The sequence below is a fragment of the Trichomonas vaginalis genome, chromosome II (assembly GCF_026262505.1).
Source record: "Trichomonas vaginalis G3 chromosome II, whole genome shotgun sequence".
NCBI lineage: Eukaryota > Parabasalia > Trichomonadida > Trichomonadidae > Trichomonas > Trichomonas vaginalis.
Genome location: NC_067204.1, coordinates 5,883,780 through 5,902,747, shown reverse-complemented (window position 1 = coordinate 5,902,747; position 18,968 = coordinate 5,883,780). Strand labels below are relative to the sequence as shown.

The 18,968-nt window shown below is 31.4% G+C and overlaps 10 protein-coding genes across 10 annotated transcripts, besides 4 other annotated features; 4 read left to right on the top strand and 6 right to left on the bottom strand.

Annotated features, from left to right (window-relative positions):
• Positions 1-697: 697 nt before the first annotated feature.
• On the top strand, positions 698-3,136 carry TVAGG3_0493850 (armadillo (ARM) repeat-containing protein family; the record flags this gene model as incomplete). The annotated part of the gene is made up of 1 exon (XM_001304523.1): positions 698-3,136. One exon carries the CDS (start codon positions 698-700, stop codon positions 3,134-3,136), a length of 2,439 nt encoding a protein of 812 aa, XP_001304524.1.
• A 229-nt stretch (positions 3,137-3,365) lies between these two features.
• Positions 3,366-3,492: a mobile genetic element.
• A 1,858-nt stretch (positions 3,493-5,350) lies between these two features.
• TVAGG3_0493830 (protein tyrosine/serine/threonine phosphatase protein) lies at positions 5,351-6,467 on the top strand (the record flags this gene model as incomplete). Its single annotated transcript, XM_001304522.1, has 1 exon — positions 5,351-6,427. One exon carries the CDS (start codon positions 5,351-5,353, stop codon positions 6,425-6,427), a length of 1,077 nt encoding a protein of 358 aa, XP_001304523.1.
• A 243-nt stretch (positions 6,468-6,710) lies between these two features.
• TVAGG3_0493820 (tRNA dihydrouridine synthase protein) lies at positions 6,711-7,679 on the top strand (the record flags this gene model as incomplete). Its single annotated transcript, XM_001304521.1, has 1 exon — positions 6,711-7,679. The coding sequence occupies one exon, from the start codon at positions 6,711-6,713 to the stop codon at positions 7,677-7,679; it is 969 nt and encodes a 322-aa protein (XP_001304522.1).
• Positions 7,680-8,139: 460 nt separating this feature from the next.
• Positions 8,140-10,136, bottom strand: TVAGG3_0493810 (phosphatidylinositol-4,5-bisphosphate 5-phosphatase protein; the record flags this gene model as incomplete). Its single annotated transcript, XM_001304520.1, has 1 exon — positions 8,198-10,066. One exon carries the CDS (start codon positions 10,064-10,066, stop codon positions 8,198-8,200), a length of 1,869 nt encoding a protein of 622 aa, XP_001304521.1.
• Positions 10,137-10,185: 49 nt separating this feature from the next.
• Positions 10,186-10,527: a mobile genetic element.
• A 453-nt stretch (positions 10,528-10,980) lies between these two features.
• Positions 10,981-18,968: part of a mobile genetic element that runs on past the window's edge.
• On the top strand, positions 11,601-11,873 carry TVAGG3_0493790 (uncharacterized protein; the record flags this gene model as incomplete). Its single annotated transcript, XM_001304519.1, has 1 exon — positions 11,601-11,873. The coding sequence occupies one exon, from the start codon at positions 11,601-11,603 to the stop codon at positions 11,871-11,873; it is 273 nt and encodes a 90-aa protein (XP_001304520.1).
• On the bottom strand, positions 12,477-13,634 carry TVAGG3_0493780 (uncharacterized protein; the record flags this gene model as incomplete). Its single annotated transcript, XM_051236300.1, has 1 exon — positions 12,477-13,634. The coding sequence occupies one exon, from the start codon at positions 13,632-13,634 to the stop codon at positions 12,477-12,479; it is 1,158 nt and encodes a 385-aa protein (XP_051094124.1).
• TVAGG3_0493770 (uncharacterized protein) lies at positions 13,707-14,369 on the bottom strand (the record flags this gene model as incomplete). Its single annotated transcript, XM_051236299.1, has 1 exon — positions 13,707-14,369. One exon carries the CDS (start codon positions 14,367-14,369, stop codon positions 13,707-13,709), a length of 663 nt encoding a protein of 220 aa, XP_051094123.1.
• Positions 14,408-16,836: a mobile genetic element.
• TVAGG3_0493760 (uncharacterized protein) lies at positions 14,846-15,142 on the bottom strand (the record flags this gene model as incomplete). The annotated part of the gene is made up of 1 exon (XM_001304518.1): positions 14,846-15,142. One exon carries the CDS (start codon positions 15,140-15,142, stop codon positions 14,846-14,848), a length of 297 nt encoding a protein of 98 aa, XP_001304519.1.
• TVAGG3_0493750 (zebrafish ch211-108c17.2-related family) lies at positions 15,197-16,072 on the bottom strand (the record flags this gene model as incomplete). The annotated part of the gene is made up of 1 exon (XM_051236298.1): positions 15,197-16,072. A coding segment is annotated over one exon (876 nt), but the record flags the coding sequence as incomplete, so codon positions are not given.
• Positions 17,629-18,948, bottom strand: TVAGG3_0493730 (keratin-associated protein family; the record flags this gene model as incomplete). The annotated part of the gene is made up of 1 exon (XM_051236297.1): positions 17,629-18,948. The coding sequence occupies one exon, from the start codon at positions 18,946-18,948 to the stop codon at positions 17,629-17,631; it is 1,320 nt and encodes a 439-aa protein (XP_051094121.1).

Genomic DNA, 18,968 nt, shown 5'->3' with positions numbered 1-18,968 from the left:
TTTTGACCTCAAAGTTATCGATTAGCACTATAGATCTTGTTCTTTACATTATGTCAGCTATATTTGTCCTTCTTCTCATTCTTGTAATCGTATTAGTTTGTTGCAGGTGCAAAGAGAAACGTAAAAGCCGAATGGAAAATCAAGAGCCACTATTATATAAGAGTACTGAATCTCTTATTCCACCTATTTTCTACACAAACGACTTAAAAGATCCACTACAGCAAGAGGACCTTAGAGAAAAAGTTCCTCGTTAATTGATAATCACTAACCACAAGATGATTCATCAATAATATTCTTCCGAAATCATAATTATCCATGAATTATTATCATTATTTTTATTTTTGTTTTGTATTATATTATTGCATTTAAAAATGCTTAATAAACTACTTTCCTGATTTAGAGTAATGTTTTTCAACTCAAAAATACAATCAAAAATAATGATTGGAATTTTCTAGCTCAAGATGATAATGTCTGCACATAAAGTGCGGTTATGAGTTTTATTGTTTATAATATTCATCGGCCAATAATTCAGATATAATTTTTGTTGTTTTAGGTATATTGTGTTACTTTTCAGTTACTTAACTGGCTAATCAGTATGCATTTAAATCGTTTTAGTTGAATAAGTCTGAAATCATACAATTGTTGTGTTATGAAGAAGATTGTTTACAAAATGTAAACTAAAATCTAGATTTTAGGTATGGAAATCATTGGCCGTATAGCAGAATTTGTTGCTGGTGATCCTCCAAAACCTCTTGATGGTATCGATAATGAAAGTATATGGGAAGCTTTAATAAATACTATTTCAAATGATAAAAGCAGAGCTTTAGGAATATATTTCAACGTTTTTGCCGAATATGCTGATAAATGCCCAGAATTCCGTCAATATAGATCAAAGTCATTAGACGGTTTCATTAATATTGCATTTAATCAATCGATAGACATAGAACAAAGAAAAAAAGCATTTTCGACTCTAATTATTTTAATTCCATTCTTACCACGTGAGTTAATAGTCGAAATAATAGTCCAATCTTTACAATTTTTCACATTACTTGTTGAAAAATCCAACAAATTACCATTAGATTTCATTTCTTTTTACGAAGACTTAATTGTAAAAGATTTAGCAAGTGAATCTCGTGAAGTAATAATGAAAACTTTCATTGATAACATTACTAATGGCAATTCTCTTGCTTCTTTATCATGTTTCGGTCCAATTTGCGAAGATATGTTTGTCTACTTTCCAAATCAACGAGAAATATTTACAAATACAATGGATGACTTCTTTTCAGACAGTTTAATTGAAAAATCCTCGGCAGTTCTGTTTTTGAAATATTATATTCCATTTTTATGCGAAGATGGTGAATATTCATCCCAAACACCATATTTCATTGAGACTTTGGATGAATTTTTAGCATACGAAGACGAAACAATTACTAAATTAGCATTTCAAACCTTTTTGATGCTGATCAAATATGATTTCATCAATGAAACAACTGTTGACTCCATTCTTCTTTTAGTTGACAAATACACTTCAAAACTTTCTCTGAAATATTTTTTCCAAATTTTATCTTTTTATTCAAATCCAACTTATGATGAAGACACACCTGTACAAGAGGATGAATGTAACTATAATATGGAAGTTGTATCTCAAATTACAACATTTTGTACAGAAATAATGGTCGATGAAAATAAATCTCCTTTATTAAGAGGATTTTGTATTGATTTGCTTTCAAATATATCTGAAATTGATTTCACGTTTGTTGAACCAATTTTTCAGCAAATTTTGAAAATTATTCAAAATATGATACAAAATAAATTATATGAATCATATTATTTATTAAGTTCATTCTTAGTAACTGTTTCTAGACTTGAGAAGTCGGAATCTTCAGCAGCAATTGATTTTTCATTACCTGAATTTGTTGATTCTCTTGAAAATGGAAAGATTACTGATATTGATGACCAATGCGCTCTATTATCTGATATATGTACTGTTATATCAGAAGGATTTGGAAAAAACGATTTAAAGTCAAAAATTTTGAAAATTTGTTTTAATTTAATTAATAATGAAAATCATTCAGCTTTATTTGCAGCATGCAACTGTATAATTTTTTTAAGACAAATTATATCTCAAGAAGCCGCAAAAGAAATTTTTAATAATATTTATCAAAGACTTGATGAAATGGATGAGAATAAAGGTACAAACATGATATTGCATACTCTTAGAAAGCTAATGACTAAGTTTGGCATTGATATTGGTTTAATTGAAAAAATTATAATTCGAATTCTTTCAGGAGATGTAAAAGCATTAGAAGGAAAGCCTCCGACAGAACAAATACCTCCTGATTCGTGTTATTTCATGTTTGTTCAGACATTTATTGAGAAATTATCTCATAAATCACCAAAAATCAGAGAAATTTGTTCTTTGATTATTAATTTGTTAGAAACTGTCAAGATTTCGTCAGCTGCTTTAATGTTTCCTATTGTAAATGCTTGTATCAATTCAGCTATTGTTGATAGAAATAATGCAGCAAAAATTGTTGTTTCTATGGATAGATTAATTCAGAAAATTTTTCCAACTGATGCTACTGAAATTTTCGTATTTGCCGAATCACTTTTTTGTCTTTCAAAGGCATTTAATGGTATTTTGAAACCTGCTGAACGATATTTCAAGATTTTTGTTGAATCAGCAATGGTTATTTGTCAATCAGAAAAAGATGAAGAAATCGAATTATTAATTCAAGCAATGCCAACTGTTTCAAGGTTTATTTTAAGTGTTTGTGCTGATAATGACACGAAATGGACAAATACTGTTGAAAATGCTTTTAATATTTTCTCAAAGATGATGCCGTTCGATGATAAAGATACATTTAATGAGTTGTTAAGTTATATGATAACTATATCTCAGAGAAATGATTTACCAAAGAATTGTTTGTTGCAAATTTTGAAAGTTTTCACAAAGATACTTCTTATGGATAAAAGAGATACTGATGAATACGAAGTTACTGCTGAATCAATGATGACTATGAAGAATATACTCAAAAAAGAAATCAAATCTGATGAAGCATTATCAAAGATTATTATTGAAGATTTCAAGTCATCGAGATCCAAAGTTGCTAGGTTTAATGCTATGATTAGATAGAAAACAATTAAGTTCTAGATTGGAAATGAATGGTCTTGTATTATCACTCATTTCGTAAAGTTTGATGTGCCGATTTTAACTGTCAAGCCAGAAGAGATATGTTTCTCGAATCAAGAAGTATAATTGCTGTTTTGAGATATCAGTGAATGATATACTTCTCCAGCAATTGCCACTAAATATCCTTCAAAATCAGTAAAAATATACATTTCATGTTATAAGCTATTAAATTTTAAGGCTGCACTTACGCCCATCTGACTTTAATTCAAATTTTTGATAACTGGCGTGAAGCGTCATTGAAAACTAGCCTTAAACATCTGAACTGAAGGCCATATCATTGGGGTGAAAGTGCACCCTTAATCAAAACTTCTTTTTTTACAAGAACTCATCGAATGTATTAAGTCCAAATCAGGACAATTTTTATTTTCTTCTTGTGCTCTGTTATTCTGACGCAAAGTTGTACTATTCTGAAGTTTATCATTCTGGATGAATCATGAAAAAATTAAGTGAGTTACATATTAATTTTCGGGATTTAAATCATATGATAGATTACAACGCAATGAATGCATCAGCATACATTCAGATGGTCTTCCAGGAGGAGTAGATTCTCATGAAATTTCGAGTAAAACAGATATAGATATTCATTGATCTAAGAAGCAATAGATTCACATAAACAATCATCTATGACACATGAACTTTATAAATATTAGTCAATGGTGTTTGAAATCATCATATCTTACATATTCATAGTAATATCAACCTTTTACAGAATTCCTCAAAAAAGTGACTGTAGGTATATCGTAAATAGGTCTCAAAGTATACTACAACAGAGAGATTGTTGCAGCAAAATACAAAGATGAATATTATTTACGTGTTTTCGAACATAATCATACTAGTCCATGTTTTACTAACGAAAGTGAAGCTCTCGAAGTCAACGTTTCAGGTAAGTATTCCATCCTTTCGCATCTCAGCGAAAGTAAATTTGTTAGTGATGATGGATATCGTCACTTCATTCTTGAATACCCCAACCAAAACAAGTTCAACGTTTGGTCACAACTGCTTCCACCATACTTAGATACAGATCGTACTGCATCCAAGAATGCCTCTTTCTATCATCCAATTGAAATCCAAGCAGAATTTAATGAACCTGATACAACTTGGAAATTTGGAGGACTTGTTAAAAATCCTCTTAAACATTCACTTCTAGATGGACAACCACAAAAACCTGAATGGTGGTTTGCAATTGGAATGTATTGTAATCTAAGTTTGATAGATAATTTTTACACAGATGGAATTCCAGGATTTAATGGAGCTGTTCCAAGAGTTAGATTGTTTGCAAAAGTTAAATCTATTGAAGTTCCTCTATACTATCTTTTCGATAATATTATATGCAGCCAAAACATTTGTTATCGAAATCAACTAATTCATTATCTCCTCGCAATGTTATATATAATATTTCCAACATGACAATTTCTTTTACTTAGTTATCATCATTCTAAAGTTTCTTTTTAAAAATTAATCTTTAAATTATATGTGTCTGATCAATTCAAAAGCATAGCTGTTATTTTCGCTGGGAAATGAGTTAGATTAATATCTTTTTCAATTATTGTGTTTGTGAATCCAATTACTTGACATTTGGTGCGATTATATGCAGTGTCAATGATAAATCCTGTCTATATATCTTAAATAGTTATTACATTTCGAGACATAGAATATGATTGTTTTTTATAATGTAAATCTTTTATATATGACCTAGTCATTTATTATTTAAACTAATCATAAAGATTTTTGGCAAATTCTCATTTGAATCAAAATTTGGACTTCTAAATTCCAAATTTAGTATTTTTATGGAACGTTTAATCAATGTGCTTTACAAGTTTAGGATTTACAAGACCGTGAGATTTTTATTTCATTTCCAAAATTTTGCAAATTACCTCAGACTTTTCAGAGGATTGAGTGGCAACTCAATCCTCTGAAATAGTTTGTGGTAATTTTTAGTCTCTACACTATTTCAATATAAGCTCCATTTTTAAACAGTTTTTAAAAATCGAGCATTGAAAAGTGTGATGAGACTTGTCGCTCTCTTAATTAATTGAATTGATAATAATCGTTGAATTTTAACCTTTTGAATGTTACTCTGATTTATAAATACTTTAATTATAAAAACAATACTAAATTTTGAATCTTATCAAAATTGATTTTAAAACGTTTATAAAAATGGGACAGGGTTTTAGCAACAGTATCTCTGTCTCTGAATTCCCTGATTCTCCTAAATCAATGATGTTAATGGCAATTTGTAATGGAAAACTCGAACCTCTTCCTGCTTCGAAATTTTTCCGAAATCCAAGAAATTATTCTGAATCATCAGTCATTTTAATTGAGCCACAAGCCCAGAAAACGTATAAAAAGGAAGAATTTCCTCATCCGAAGGTATCTTATAAGGAAGTAATAAGAGTTGTCAATCAAATTTACAAAATAACACCTTCAATGATTTCTGACTTCAAAATCTGGATTTTAAGTCCAACAAATATTACATCTAAAGACCGTTCTCAGCTTATGCAGCTTATTAAAAATACAAAATTCGAATTCTTCACAACAAATGCTGATATTATGCCGGAAAGTATTTTTATTGAGTCAGCACTGCCAGCTTCAATAAATGATGCTATTAAGCGTCCAGTATCTTCCCCGCGAAAGAACGACAGTCTTGCTTTACCTTCACGAGGAAATAGTCTGACTATTAGTTTTGAAAATAGTGCTTTTACAAATCCTGGTCCCTTGTCATCTCCTAAGTCGGAAGAGAGGATTTATAAAGATTCTTGTGATAAAATTGTGGATGGTTTATACATATCTGGTGAAAAAGTTGCATCAGATCTTCCACTCTTACTCAAAACTGGTATAACACACATTGTTAATGTTAACGCAGGTGCATCTCCCATTAATTTCCCTGATCATTTCAAATATTGCTCAGTTCACTTAACTGACTCGGTGTTTGAAGTTTTTGATGATGAATTTTGGGATGCAGTTAAATTTACAGATGAAGCTATTGCAAATGGTGGTAAAATTTTAGTTCATTGCCGAAAAGGCATTTCTAGATCAGCTGCTCTTTGCTTAGCTTATTTATTAGAATATAGAGGTGTGTCTTATGATGAAGGTATGAATCTTCTTCGTAAGGCAAGGCCAATGGTTGATATCAATAATGGATTTGCTCAACAAATATTGAATCACTCAAAAGGACAGACAAATTCACCTAGTGATATTAACCTTTCATTGACTTTTCCCCCACGTAGGTATTAATAGATGTTTTTTGTTGTTTTGTATCTAAATTATTTTGTTATTTAGTCCATTCCAAACATTTCAGTTATTAGGACCTGTGGTGGTTTCAAATATTCTGTCAACAATTGACATTGTTTCAGAAATGGTTGAAGGAATTGGAATGAGATCTTTATTTATGAAATTCTTAAAGGAATTTGTGAATATTAGAACTCAGATTTGTGTTTTTGAATAATAATCGACTTTATTGTTTAATTTTGATTCTAAATTTACTGACTATTTTTGAGGGAAAAACTTAGACGGAGAAATGTCTTCCAATCCATTGCGCGAAATCATCAATGGACTAGGTGAGGTTCCAATAGTGCTTGCACCCCAGTTCGAAGTTAATGATTTAGCATTTAGAATGCTTGTAAGAAAATACAACGTGAAATTGTGCTGGACTGGAATGGTTAATTCTCATATGTGGGCAATCCAACCATCAAGTAGGAACAGCTATTTTCAAACTTGTTCACAAGACAGGCCTCTTATCATTCAAATGTCAGGAAATGATGAATCTGAGCTTATAGCATGCGCTAAAGACTTACAACAGTTCGCGGTTGGAATTGATATCAACTGTGGATGCACTCAACATATTGCAAGACGCGGCCAATATGGCTACTTTATGGTAAACAACGAAAACAAAAGGAAAAACGTTATTGAAATGGTCAAAAACATTGTAGCATCAATAAATGTACCTCTTTCCATCAAGTTCCGCCTTATTGATGGCGAAGATGGAAAACCCGACGTTGATATTACATGTAAATTTGCGAAAGAGTTAGAAGACGCAGGAGTATCATTAATATCCGTTCATGGACGTGCTAAAAATAGCAATAAAGCAGGCCCAGTCGATGCAGAAGCAATTCGTAAAATTGCGGAGTCTGTTTCGATTCCTGTGATGGCAAATGGTGGTGTACGTACAAAAGAGGAAGCCATTGAAATGTTCAAAGAATCACATGCAGCAGGAGTTATGGTTGGTCAGGGATTATTAATGAATCCGAAAGCTTTTTCAGATACACCAGAGCATGACCCAGTTGCTATTTCCAGAGAATACCTCCAATTATGGAAAGAATACCCTGATCCAAACTTTTTCATCGCTAGAAGACATATCTTCAACTTCTTTGATGAAATTGTTCGCGTTAATAAGCCAGTTGGAGATTACCTTAAGACTACTCACTCTATTGAAGAACTTGAGTCATTTTTGACAGATTATGAAAATGGAAAATACAAATTAGAGTAGAAATACTAATATTTGCTTATTTTCTAGTTGTTGTTCATATAGATTTGTTATTATTTTAAATAGAAGTTTTATCAAAATTGATATTTTTATTTTCAAAAGCTAAATATTACTTAAAAGAGCTTTTAAATACTTTGTGTTAATGTATGTTCCCAAATCCACACAACCAGCTACAAAATTCTAAATATGACTCCATATAACATGAATAAATTCATTTATGCTCCTGTTCCTTTTCATAAACTGATAGTGTGGCATACATTAACTAGTACAACAAATTTAAAGAGGAAAAAATATATTTTATTCCAAAAACATCAAACAAATTATTTGATTTTTGATATATGTTTTAGAATGGTTCGAATTGGATTGAACTTCACATGATAGATGATATAATTAGCTGAAATTTCATAGTGTTTGAAGCAAATAAAAATTATTTTAAATATCTCATGAAAAAACGATTTGAAAATACATATAAAGATATAGTTGTTTATGTACAATGAACAAAAACATTTAAAAACCAAAAATTAATCCATTTTTGATTTGAATTTGAAATAAACAGGTCTTTGCGAGGAAATGTCGAAAGACAAAGGCTCCATGAGCAGTGCCTGTTCGGAGAAAGTCAGTCTGATCTTCTGTTCCTGGCATGCGAAGATTCTGCCAGCAGCTGGCTCGATATGAACTCCTGGAGGCATTTTTTTCACTGACCAATTAACCCAGACGTATGAAGTGTTCTTCATTGTGATCTCCACTTCCTTCTGGTCATTATATGCCAGTTCATCTGGTATTAATTGAACTTTTGGTACGCAATACAAACTTAATTCGTTGTATTTGCAATTTATGATCTCTTGGAGCTGTTCCTTCCTTGCCTTGTTAACTACATGGACAACACATTTATATGCTGCGTGTACTGGCCTGTGATCTGAGAACATACAGCGAAGAGATCGATAACAAATGTTTGTTGGCGGTGATGGGTAATTAAACTTCTGATCCTTGGATGGAGGAAGGAATATATCTGATTTAACAAGCGAGTTCTTCTCCATAAGGTTCAAAAAGATATCAGTTTCAAATTGAAGTTCATCTAAGAGGCCAATGTTGAAACGGGGTGGAGAACATCTAATAAGAACTCTGTCTGTGTAGGAAGGAGTACGTCTTTTCGGTGATGTATCGTAGACATCTGAATTCTTATCAAATTTATAGGTTGGTCTGAATTTAATTTCAGCTTCCTTGAAGCTATTCATAATTGGGCATTTCTTCTGTTGGTTTTTAAGCTGATCCGCTTCAAGAAGCGGTTGAATTTTGCCATTATTAGCAAGTTCAACGACTTCATCACGTGGAAGTGCAATACGGTAGTTCAAATCGCCTTGCATTGGCAAATAGTCAACATCGTCACCAATGGTTCTAACAATTAGACGCCATTGTTCGTTACGTTCTTCATAAGCACCATCGTGAGCGGCAAGATGGCAAGCAACAGCGGCAAATTTGCCTTCTCCGATACGGAATGGTATGTAAAGGGCTGATTTGTTAGCGAAAATGCCACCAGCACCTAATTTAATAATTTGTACGGGACTAACGACTGGTTTTGGTGTCATATTCTTACGAGCAAGTAAAGCAATGTAAACGCTACCACAAGATTCATTTGCGAGCAACTCAAACTGAGATTGAGCGAATTGTTGCTGAGCAGCAGTTACAACATCAGTCCAGCGATCCGAAACATTGCTGCTACCTGTAACAACGGATTTAACTGACATATCGATTTCTTGAAATGCAATGACTATTATATCTGAAACGGCCGTTGGAACTTTAAAACACCTCATTATATCAGCCAGTACTTCTTCTTTCGGTTTCTTTCCGGCGACGTTCCATGTAAGGAATGAAAATCTGATTTCTTGGGCTGCTAAATAAAATTGTGTATTTATCTTCATGCAATTCTCTTCCCATGTTGATTTTGCAATAGCATTTGTTGGTATTGGAGTCAAAAGAGTAGTTCCAAGATCCAAAGACGACTGTGGAACGATTTCCATAGCGAGAGTCTTTAAAAACATATTATTTTCGGCAGAAAACTCGTCCGGCGTGCTATTTTCCATAATAGAACATCGCATAAAGTGTGAAACGATTAATTCAAGATCGGTAGAATTTTGAAATTCAAATGCGCACTTAATTTTACTGTAATCGTGAAAATTTAATGTAAGAGTGTCGTTCATAAACCCTACTTCGACATTTGGGCATATAGGAATGAAGCAAAATCCTATCTGATTCTCTTCTTTTATTACGAGATATGAATCTCTAAAGGATTTTCCATGTAAAACTATTTCGATTGTGTATTTGCGTTTGTTTTGCAGATGAGTAGCCTTAGTCGAAATCCAAGGCGTACTCTCCTGATACAAAGTTTGCATTGATATATTTTTTTTCGAAAAAAAAAATCTCAAAAAAGATTTTCTTGCACTCAAAAACTGAAAACTTGTGATTAACCCTATTTTTAGTAAATTGATCAAAAGTAATTGTGAAGTGATAGGAGTAGGGGTAATTTTAGCTAAAAGTGACACATTTGTAAAAAGTGACACACCTGTGAAGGGTGTGATTACCGATCGGTAATTTCGACAGTTTAGAATTTAAAATTTTTATGGAACTGTTGCGAGTTTCATAAAGAATTTAAGGAATATAAGCAAAGATTTGAATCAAAATCTTAGACCTAAGCCGCTCGATTCGCTCGCGGCTTCCGCGAATTACAGATTAGCAAAGATTTGAATCAAAATCTTCGAACTAAGCCGATCGCTTCGCTCGCGGCTTTCTTTATTATTTTAAATTTGCATATTTCCATCAAAAGTTCATAAGGTAAAAAATTTCGTTTATAGTAGTATATATGATGGGTTGTGTGACTTTTTTTGTAAACGTAAGAATTCATACAATATCGAGCGATTTTGTATCATTTTTTTTAACATATGAAGTAAAAAATGTATGATTCTTACGGTTTTTATTCTTACGTTTTTGAATAAATCAAGATTTAAAAAATTTTCAAAATTGTAAGACATTTACACTCAGCCCAAACATAATGAAATAAATCATTAAAAAATTAACATTAATTTTAAAAGAAGCTATATATAGATGATGTCAGATATTCCGCGATTAATTAAACATTGTTTAAATCCTGAATGGAATCAATGGAGTCATAATCAAAGACCTCATAAACGAGAGAGTAAAAAATAAACTTTAAAAATTCATGTCTTACATTTTTGAATAATTTATTTTTTTATTTTGTATGAAATGAGTGTCAAAACTAACAACGTTAAAAAATTAGGATTCACAAACGAGGAAACAAGAAGAGCTATACAATACTTACTAGATCATGAAAGAGTAGATAATATCAGGGGTGATGGTGATAAAGGATTTCAGGCAGCTATGGCTCATTATTTCCCACAAATTAATTTTTTCTTTTCATTCTCTCCATATACGTTTCATAATAAAATAGTTGATGCGGTAATGAGAACTCTTAGAGATGCGTTAGGGGTTAACGGTCAGATATACTGGGATGGAAATCATGACTCCATCATACAACAGTTAGTATATTATTACAATAATACATGGCATAGAACTATAAACATGAAACCAGTGGAAATGAAAAATGATATTTCAAAAGAAGGGAATATATTAGAAAGCAAATGGAAAGGTTGAATGATGTTAAACGTGAACAAATTAATTCGGGCTCATGAATTTTAAACAAGGGGATAAAGTTTTGATTCATCTCGATTATGGAAAAACTGATAAATCAATGACAAAAAGAAGAAGAAGATTTGACACAATAGCTGAATTTGTTAGATATATTAACGGCAATGCATTAGTTGAAGTTGACAATAAATTAATAGAAATTCCAATTTATTTTATTACTCCATTATATTTAAATAATATTTAATTTTTTTTATTTCGTAAGAAATGAGTGACAACAAAGCAGCCAAGAGTCCAGACAATGAATATAAAAAGAAACTAAACAAAATTAAATCAAAAATATGCTATTACAAAAAGAAGCCGCAATGCGGTGGGGCTGAAAACGATAAAGAGAGGAAAGAAATAATCGAAAAATTAGAAACTTACCGTTCAATCCTTAAACTGAGTGAAGCAAAAATAAAAGAATTTAATAGAATAAATAAATTGATTGGAAGAGATGAATTTAATAAAGATGAATTTTTAAACTCAATCCAAATTTAATTTTTATTCCTCATCTTCTTTCCATCATTACTGCATAACCGCATCTTCTCGGTTTTCGTGGTTTGTTGTTTTTAATTCGTTCTTGCATCATTTTTATCATTTCCTCCCTTGTTATGATTTGTGGTACATTTTGAGCTTGTGGGGTATCCATTTATATAAAATTTTGTTATCAGTTATTTTATCGTTAATGGTTTCAGGTTATTCAATAATTAATTATTTTTGAAGAACTGAGGGTGTCACTACGTCACCATGTGTCACTCGGTTAATTAACTTCTCTGAAAAAATGGGACAACATGACATTTGGACAACACAGCAGGATTAATGAGGAAGGCACTTATGAAGCATTTTTGAATAACTGAAGGTGTCACTACGTCACCATGTGTCACTCGGTTAATTAACTTCTCTGAAAAAATGGGACAACATGACATTTGGACAACACAGCAGGATTAATGAGGAAGGCACTTATGAAGCATTTTTGAATAACTGAAGGTGTCACTACGTCACCATGTGTCACTCGGTTAATTAACTTCTCTGAAAAAATGGGACAACATGACATTTGGACAACACAGCAGGATTAATGCAAAAATAAATTCAAATCATACTTTATAAAGCTTCATTTACAGGTATTTCATCGTCAGTAAATGAATCCTCATTATCGTTTGGTTCAACCTGTTTATATAATCCTTTCATTTCTTCTTTCAAAACATAACACCATGTTTGTTTACCATCTATTCTTCTCTGTTTCTTATCACATTTATCTTTAATGCTCATTTGAAAGTTTTTGTCTTTCATGTCTGATGGTTTGCAGAATAGAGCATTTTCACACGTCATACCTACACTCAATTCATCATAATGTGTATTTATCCATACATCTAAAGGATTTGTTGATAATTCAATTAAATCTTGTTTGGCTTCAGTCATCGGTATGATTCGTACATTAAATGATGAAAGGTCGTAATTGATAAAATATGTTAAAAGGTTATCATAAAATTCCTTAGTGCATGAATCCATTAAATTCTTGAAGTAATCAAATTGACCCTTGAATTTACCATTAACTCTTAAAACTACGTATCTTCTGTCTCCAACTTCAATTTTGACAGGGTAGACGTTATTAGTTACGAAAATGAAGTTTGCAACATTCTGAGCAGTTCTTCTGGGTTGATTCTTTTCATTAATTCTAATCTCATTATCCGTAATAATTGATTTCAAAGCGTTGAAGTTTGCGAGTCTATCTTCATCTACATTCTTGAGTTCATTAAGTACAAGAAACATTTTATTCTCAACTACTGAATTGAAATTACCCGTTAGCTCACTTATTTCGGTAATGTTTTTACATGAATAACCAGCGAGAAGTTCAGAAATAATGTCTGTAAATCTGTTTTTACCTGTTCCCTGAAGTCCTTTCAAAATAATTGCTGTTTCATTCTTGATTCCAGGATGTTGAATCATTGATGCAATCCAGCCGAGAAGGTATTTATACACTTCATCGTTATTATCACATATGGCTTCTTTAATGAAATTCATAAACATCTCAATTTTTGAGTAATCTGGTTTTTCGAGAACGTTGTATTTATAACCTTGAAACGTTGAGAAAACATCTGGAGAATCAGATTTAAAGCAAACACCCTTAACGGTTAATGAAGACAATTGATTTAGTAGTACATCCCATGCTGTTATTGTTTTACCTTCTTCTTTAAATAATTTAATCATTTTGAGTGACTCTTTCATGTTTGATTGAAGAACGAATGATATTTGATTCATTTTGTCGTGTATGTTGTAATCTTTCTGAATGAAGTATTTGTTTCCATAATCTACAAAACGGATTACACGTGATCAATCCTCAATTACTTCAGAACTGTTTTTATACTGATGATTTTCAGCCTTGCGTCTAATATCTGTTATCAAAAACGAGTCATCGAGTTTTATATCAAATGTTATTTTTGGCTTACGTAATAAAGGTAAAACATATTCATCATAATATTCCTTTTGATAAAGTTTTAGAATCTTCACTAAAACAAATGGAGAAGTCATTAAATGTGCATATATACTACGTGCTTTTTCAAAATTACTTTTTGCATGTTCAGTTAAGCTGCAGAAGTTATAAACGTTATCGTATGCTTCATTAATTAAATGATTAGGTAACGAATTAATTGCTTGAAACAGTGTGAATAATGTAACTTCTTTTTCTAAATTCATATTTCCACCGTCATTATGTACTTCAAAATCACTAATACCATCAACTATGCTCTGGGCAAGTTTATCGTCAATGTTTACATTTTTGTTTTCATTCATGATAGTCTTTATTTCTTCGTTCTTCTGTTCAACTCTTACCTTAATATTCAAATCATTTAATATATCGTTTACGGTTCTAGTTAATGTTGAATCATAACTTCCGCGAATGAATGAGTATGTTTTGATTGGTTCTCTTGCATTCCCGCGAACTCTTGAATCAGCCATAACTACTAAAGAACGCTTTGAATCATCAATAGAAGTCATGATATCGATATCAAAATCATTGCAGGAATAACATTTAAGGATGGGCACTCATAGGCTCCTGACAGCATAAAAATGTTATTATCTCACAATATAAAAGGAATCATAGGAATCTACAACTATATCTATATTGTTGGAAGACTTCTTAATGTATCATCCATATAAGTTATATCAATAACTCCATTATGTTATATGATTGTAATCATATTTTCGTTTCATGTTCAAAAACATTAAAATCATACTAACTATATGAGTATTATATTTAGGAAGCTGATATATAGATATGATAAAATGCTAGGTTTTGTGATTAAGAATATATACTTATCTTTTAGAAAATAATACTTTTATAAAAAATTATATCTTATATAATCTAAAAATTTTGGACAATTAAAAAACATTAATTAAAAATAGAAGGTGAAAGTGTTTATTCAAAGAAGGTGCAAGATTATGATGTTTTGAGGGTGAAATAAATTTAATAATTATTTATGTGATTTAAGAGTAATACCATCATCGGTAGCTTGAAGACCTCTCTTTATAGCTCTTAATGCCGCAAACTTTTTTTGAACTTGCTTTGAATTTTTGAATGCTTTGATTAAATCTTTTGTTGTATCATACATTCTGAAATATTTGTTCATCATTTCTGGCATTGTTGGTAAATTTAACCTGTATCTTATTGCTACAATCGTTTCAAACATACTTTCATTGAAATGCAATATTGTGACTGCCATCCTAATTGGCCAAGAAGCATGCCAATTAATATTTTTATTAGCAAGCATTGCTTTGATATGGTTTATCGATTCAACTACTTGAGTTGAATGAATCTTTTTTACCATATCAAAGATTTTTACGGTATCTTCGAGGAATTTTTTAAGTGTTTTTATAGCAGTTTTATTTTTTGCATATTTCCATGGTTTAATCATCTTGCATTTTTCAGGATCTGGACAAAATTTATGATTTCCGGCATAATGTTTAGCGGAATTCAACCATAAAAACTTCTTTGTTTTAATTGACATATGTGTGTCATTGAGAAGTTGCCTAAGCCAACGCAATAAATTCTTTGAAATGCTAGATAAGATTCTGAATTCTGGCAGTTTGAGCTTTTTCTGTATATTGTTAAGAAAATGTCCAGGATCTCTGTATTCTCTGATACCTTTGAACGTATTTTTGATTGTAGAAACAATTTTGACATCGCCATCATGCACAAAAAAATTTACACGTTTTTCATTATTCCAACGCTTCAGCATTCTTTTTAAGCCTTCAAATTCCATTTCATTTGATTTTCCGTTGAAATTACCTTTGAAATTTTTAAAAGATTTAGATATCACTTCCCAATCTACAATTTTTTTGAGTTTCTCTTCTACAAATTGTACATAGCAAAACATTGCATTTCTTCTCTGACTCCAAGAACCGTCAAACAAAAGTCCCGAACATTTTCTCATTCGAGATTTCCAATAATTAACAGATTCTCTGGCAACTTCTATGATAACACGACCAACCTTTTCTTGGACTCGATGAAATGTAGCTTCTGACGGAACTTTGATGTTATTCAGCATGAATTGAAATTCTGATTGGCAAAATGTAGCGCCGCTCAATAATACAGATAGCACAAATTCAACAGTGTTGACGACATATGGCTCTACCCTATTTTTCGCGCTTTGAACTAAGTTCTTTATACGCTTTGCAACTGCTTTTGTTCGCCGCGGCATGAAAAATGAAGAATAACTTGACGGTTTCTTGAACAAATGGTCGCACATTCAAATATTGTGATGTACGATCAGGATAAAAGAATGATGTTGCCGTGAATTTAGAAAATAGCAAAATTTCAATTTACGCAATCGAGATATAACTTGATCGTTTGAGCGATAACCATGGCACCCATAGTATTAATGAAAGTACTCATACTTACAATTATTTTCTCCCATAGGAATATTGTTCAATATACTTCACCTATAGAGGAAATCTCGAAATAAAATCGAATTTTTTCAAAAATTACAAAAATCAATTTTTTACAAAGATGTTCGAAAAATAACATTATATACGCATCAAATCAAAGCATTATATGGAGCATTATAATTCTATATATGATTGTCCATCTTGCTGTTGTGCTATTTTTTTTAAACAATAATTTCATTGTTGAAATTAAATTTGCAATTTCAGTAAAAATTGCTACCCATCATTTTGAATATAATTGAATTAATACATTTATTGTAAGAATATTATATACCAAATATTAGACTTCCACATGAATCCTGGTATGATATTATAAGTATTGCAAAATTAGAAAAAAATATGCTCATGATATACTAAAATTCATGTTTCAAGGTTAACTTATAAATAAAATAAGTTCGAGAAATGCATCACTAAATATTTGAGCTTGTGCACTATAATGCTATATAATAGTCTTCACTGTTTTTAATATATTGACTTTGCTAGACTTGATTTTTTTCATCACCCTAATGAGTGCCCATCCTTAATCATTCTGTTCGAAACTGCATAGAAGAAATTAGTGTTGCAATAAATGTGAAGACCTCCTGAAGCAGTTTTAACGATAACATCTTTATCTGAAAGTTTTGATAAAATATCTTTTCTAACTGTTTCTTTAAGTTCATCATTGTACGATTTATTGATATCAACATCTATAATCGTTAAATTTGAAATTTTATTTACTAATAAAGCCATACCAGTTTTCCTTCCTCTTCCTCCATCGTGTTTGAGGTAGTTATGTAAATCAATCTTGTTTTCACCAATTCTTTCGTTGAGGGTTTTAGTTTCTGCCACAACTAATTCCTCAGCTAATGAATCAATAACTTTTTCATCAGAAACGATAAAGTTACTGTTGTTGTTTGTTGCTGTCATTTAGATAGGAATAAAAAAATAAAAACAATTTTAAAACTAACTTTATTTTTGGACTGCATCATATTTCCAGGACTGTTGTCCAAATGTCATGTTGTCCCATTTTTTCAGAGAAGTTAATTAACCGAGTGACACATGGTGACGTAGTGACACCCTCAGTTCTTCAAAAATAATTAATTATTGAATAACCTGAAACCATTAACGTAAACATTAACGATAAAATATATTTCCAGGACTGTTGTCCAAATGTCATGTTGTCCCATTTTTTCAGAGAAGTTAATTAACCGAGTGACACATGGTGACGTAGTGACACCCTCAGTTCTTCAAAAATAATTAATTATTGAATAACCTGAAACCATTAACGTAAACATTAACGATAAAATATATTTCCAGGACTGTTGTCCAAATGTCATGTTGTCCCATTGTTATAAGATGGAGATAAAACATCATTGCCAGCTTTATATTCTGAGTTGTATAATGGGTGGTCTCTTAATGAGTGGCTATGGTCGCCAGAAAAGTTTGTAGTTCCTGTATGAGTGTGTGGGGGTAAGTTTGCTTCTTTAATTTTCTTCGAACCTCCTGTTTGCTTTGAATATCTAGCACAGTATAAGAATTTGTCTACAATCTGCTTCCACGTACCAAAACCCAGAACTGTTGCGGGATTTGTTGAGTTCATTGACGTATAAATAGAGCCAACAGGATATAATGTTTGAAGTATTTCATTTTTCATGCTTGTAATCACATCATTTACTTCCGACTTCTTTGCATAATTTTCATCAACATAAGTTTTATCTGCTTTAAGGTCTAAACATCCTGAAACCCATCCTGTATCAGCTTTAACTTTAAAAGTCTCCGATGTCCATTCATGATACCATTCAACCTTTTCTTTAATTTCATTATCTTTTTCATCAACATAAGTTTTATCTGCTTTAAGGTCTAAACATCCTGAAACCCATCCTGTATCAGCTTTAACTTTAAAAGTCTCCGATGTCCATTCATGATACCATTCAACCTTTTCTTTAATTTCATTATCTTTTTCATCAACATAAGTTTTATCTGCTTTAAGGTCTAAACATCCTGAAACCCATCCTGTATCAGCTTTAACTTTAAAAGTCTCCGATGTCCATTCATGATACCATTCAACCTTTTCTTTAATTTCATTATCTTTTTCATCAACATAAGTTTTATCTGCTTTAAGGTCTAAACATCCTGAAACCCATCCTGTATCAGCTTTAACTTTAAAAGTCTCCGATGTCCATTCATGATACCATTCAACCTTTTCTTTAATTTCATTATCTTTTTCATCAACATAAACCAAATTTGCCTTCTTATTTAATTCACTATCCACATATTCCTTATCCACCTTCTTCATTATGTCGTTTAGGAAACCTTCTATGAATTCCTCATTTAAATTAAATCTTCCAATCTTCAAAACTTTAGGAAATGCATTTAATGCGTAATATCTCTGTTCTTCTGGTGGAATTGATGTTATATCATCCGTTATTCCTTTAATTTTTGAATTCATAAATAAAATTTCTTTTATATTTGATATCACTGCACCACCTTTGCAAACGAATTCGAAATGGTCATTTTTCAATACTATCTCCAAATCTCCATATTTCAACCTTTGCGTTTGTTCTGCCGTCTTTGAATTATATGCATATATGGCGTATGTAATGGTCTGAAGGACCTGGGCGCTTTGCGCCTTAAGTTGCTGTTGTTTAATCATTTATTATGATTTAAAAATAA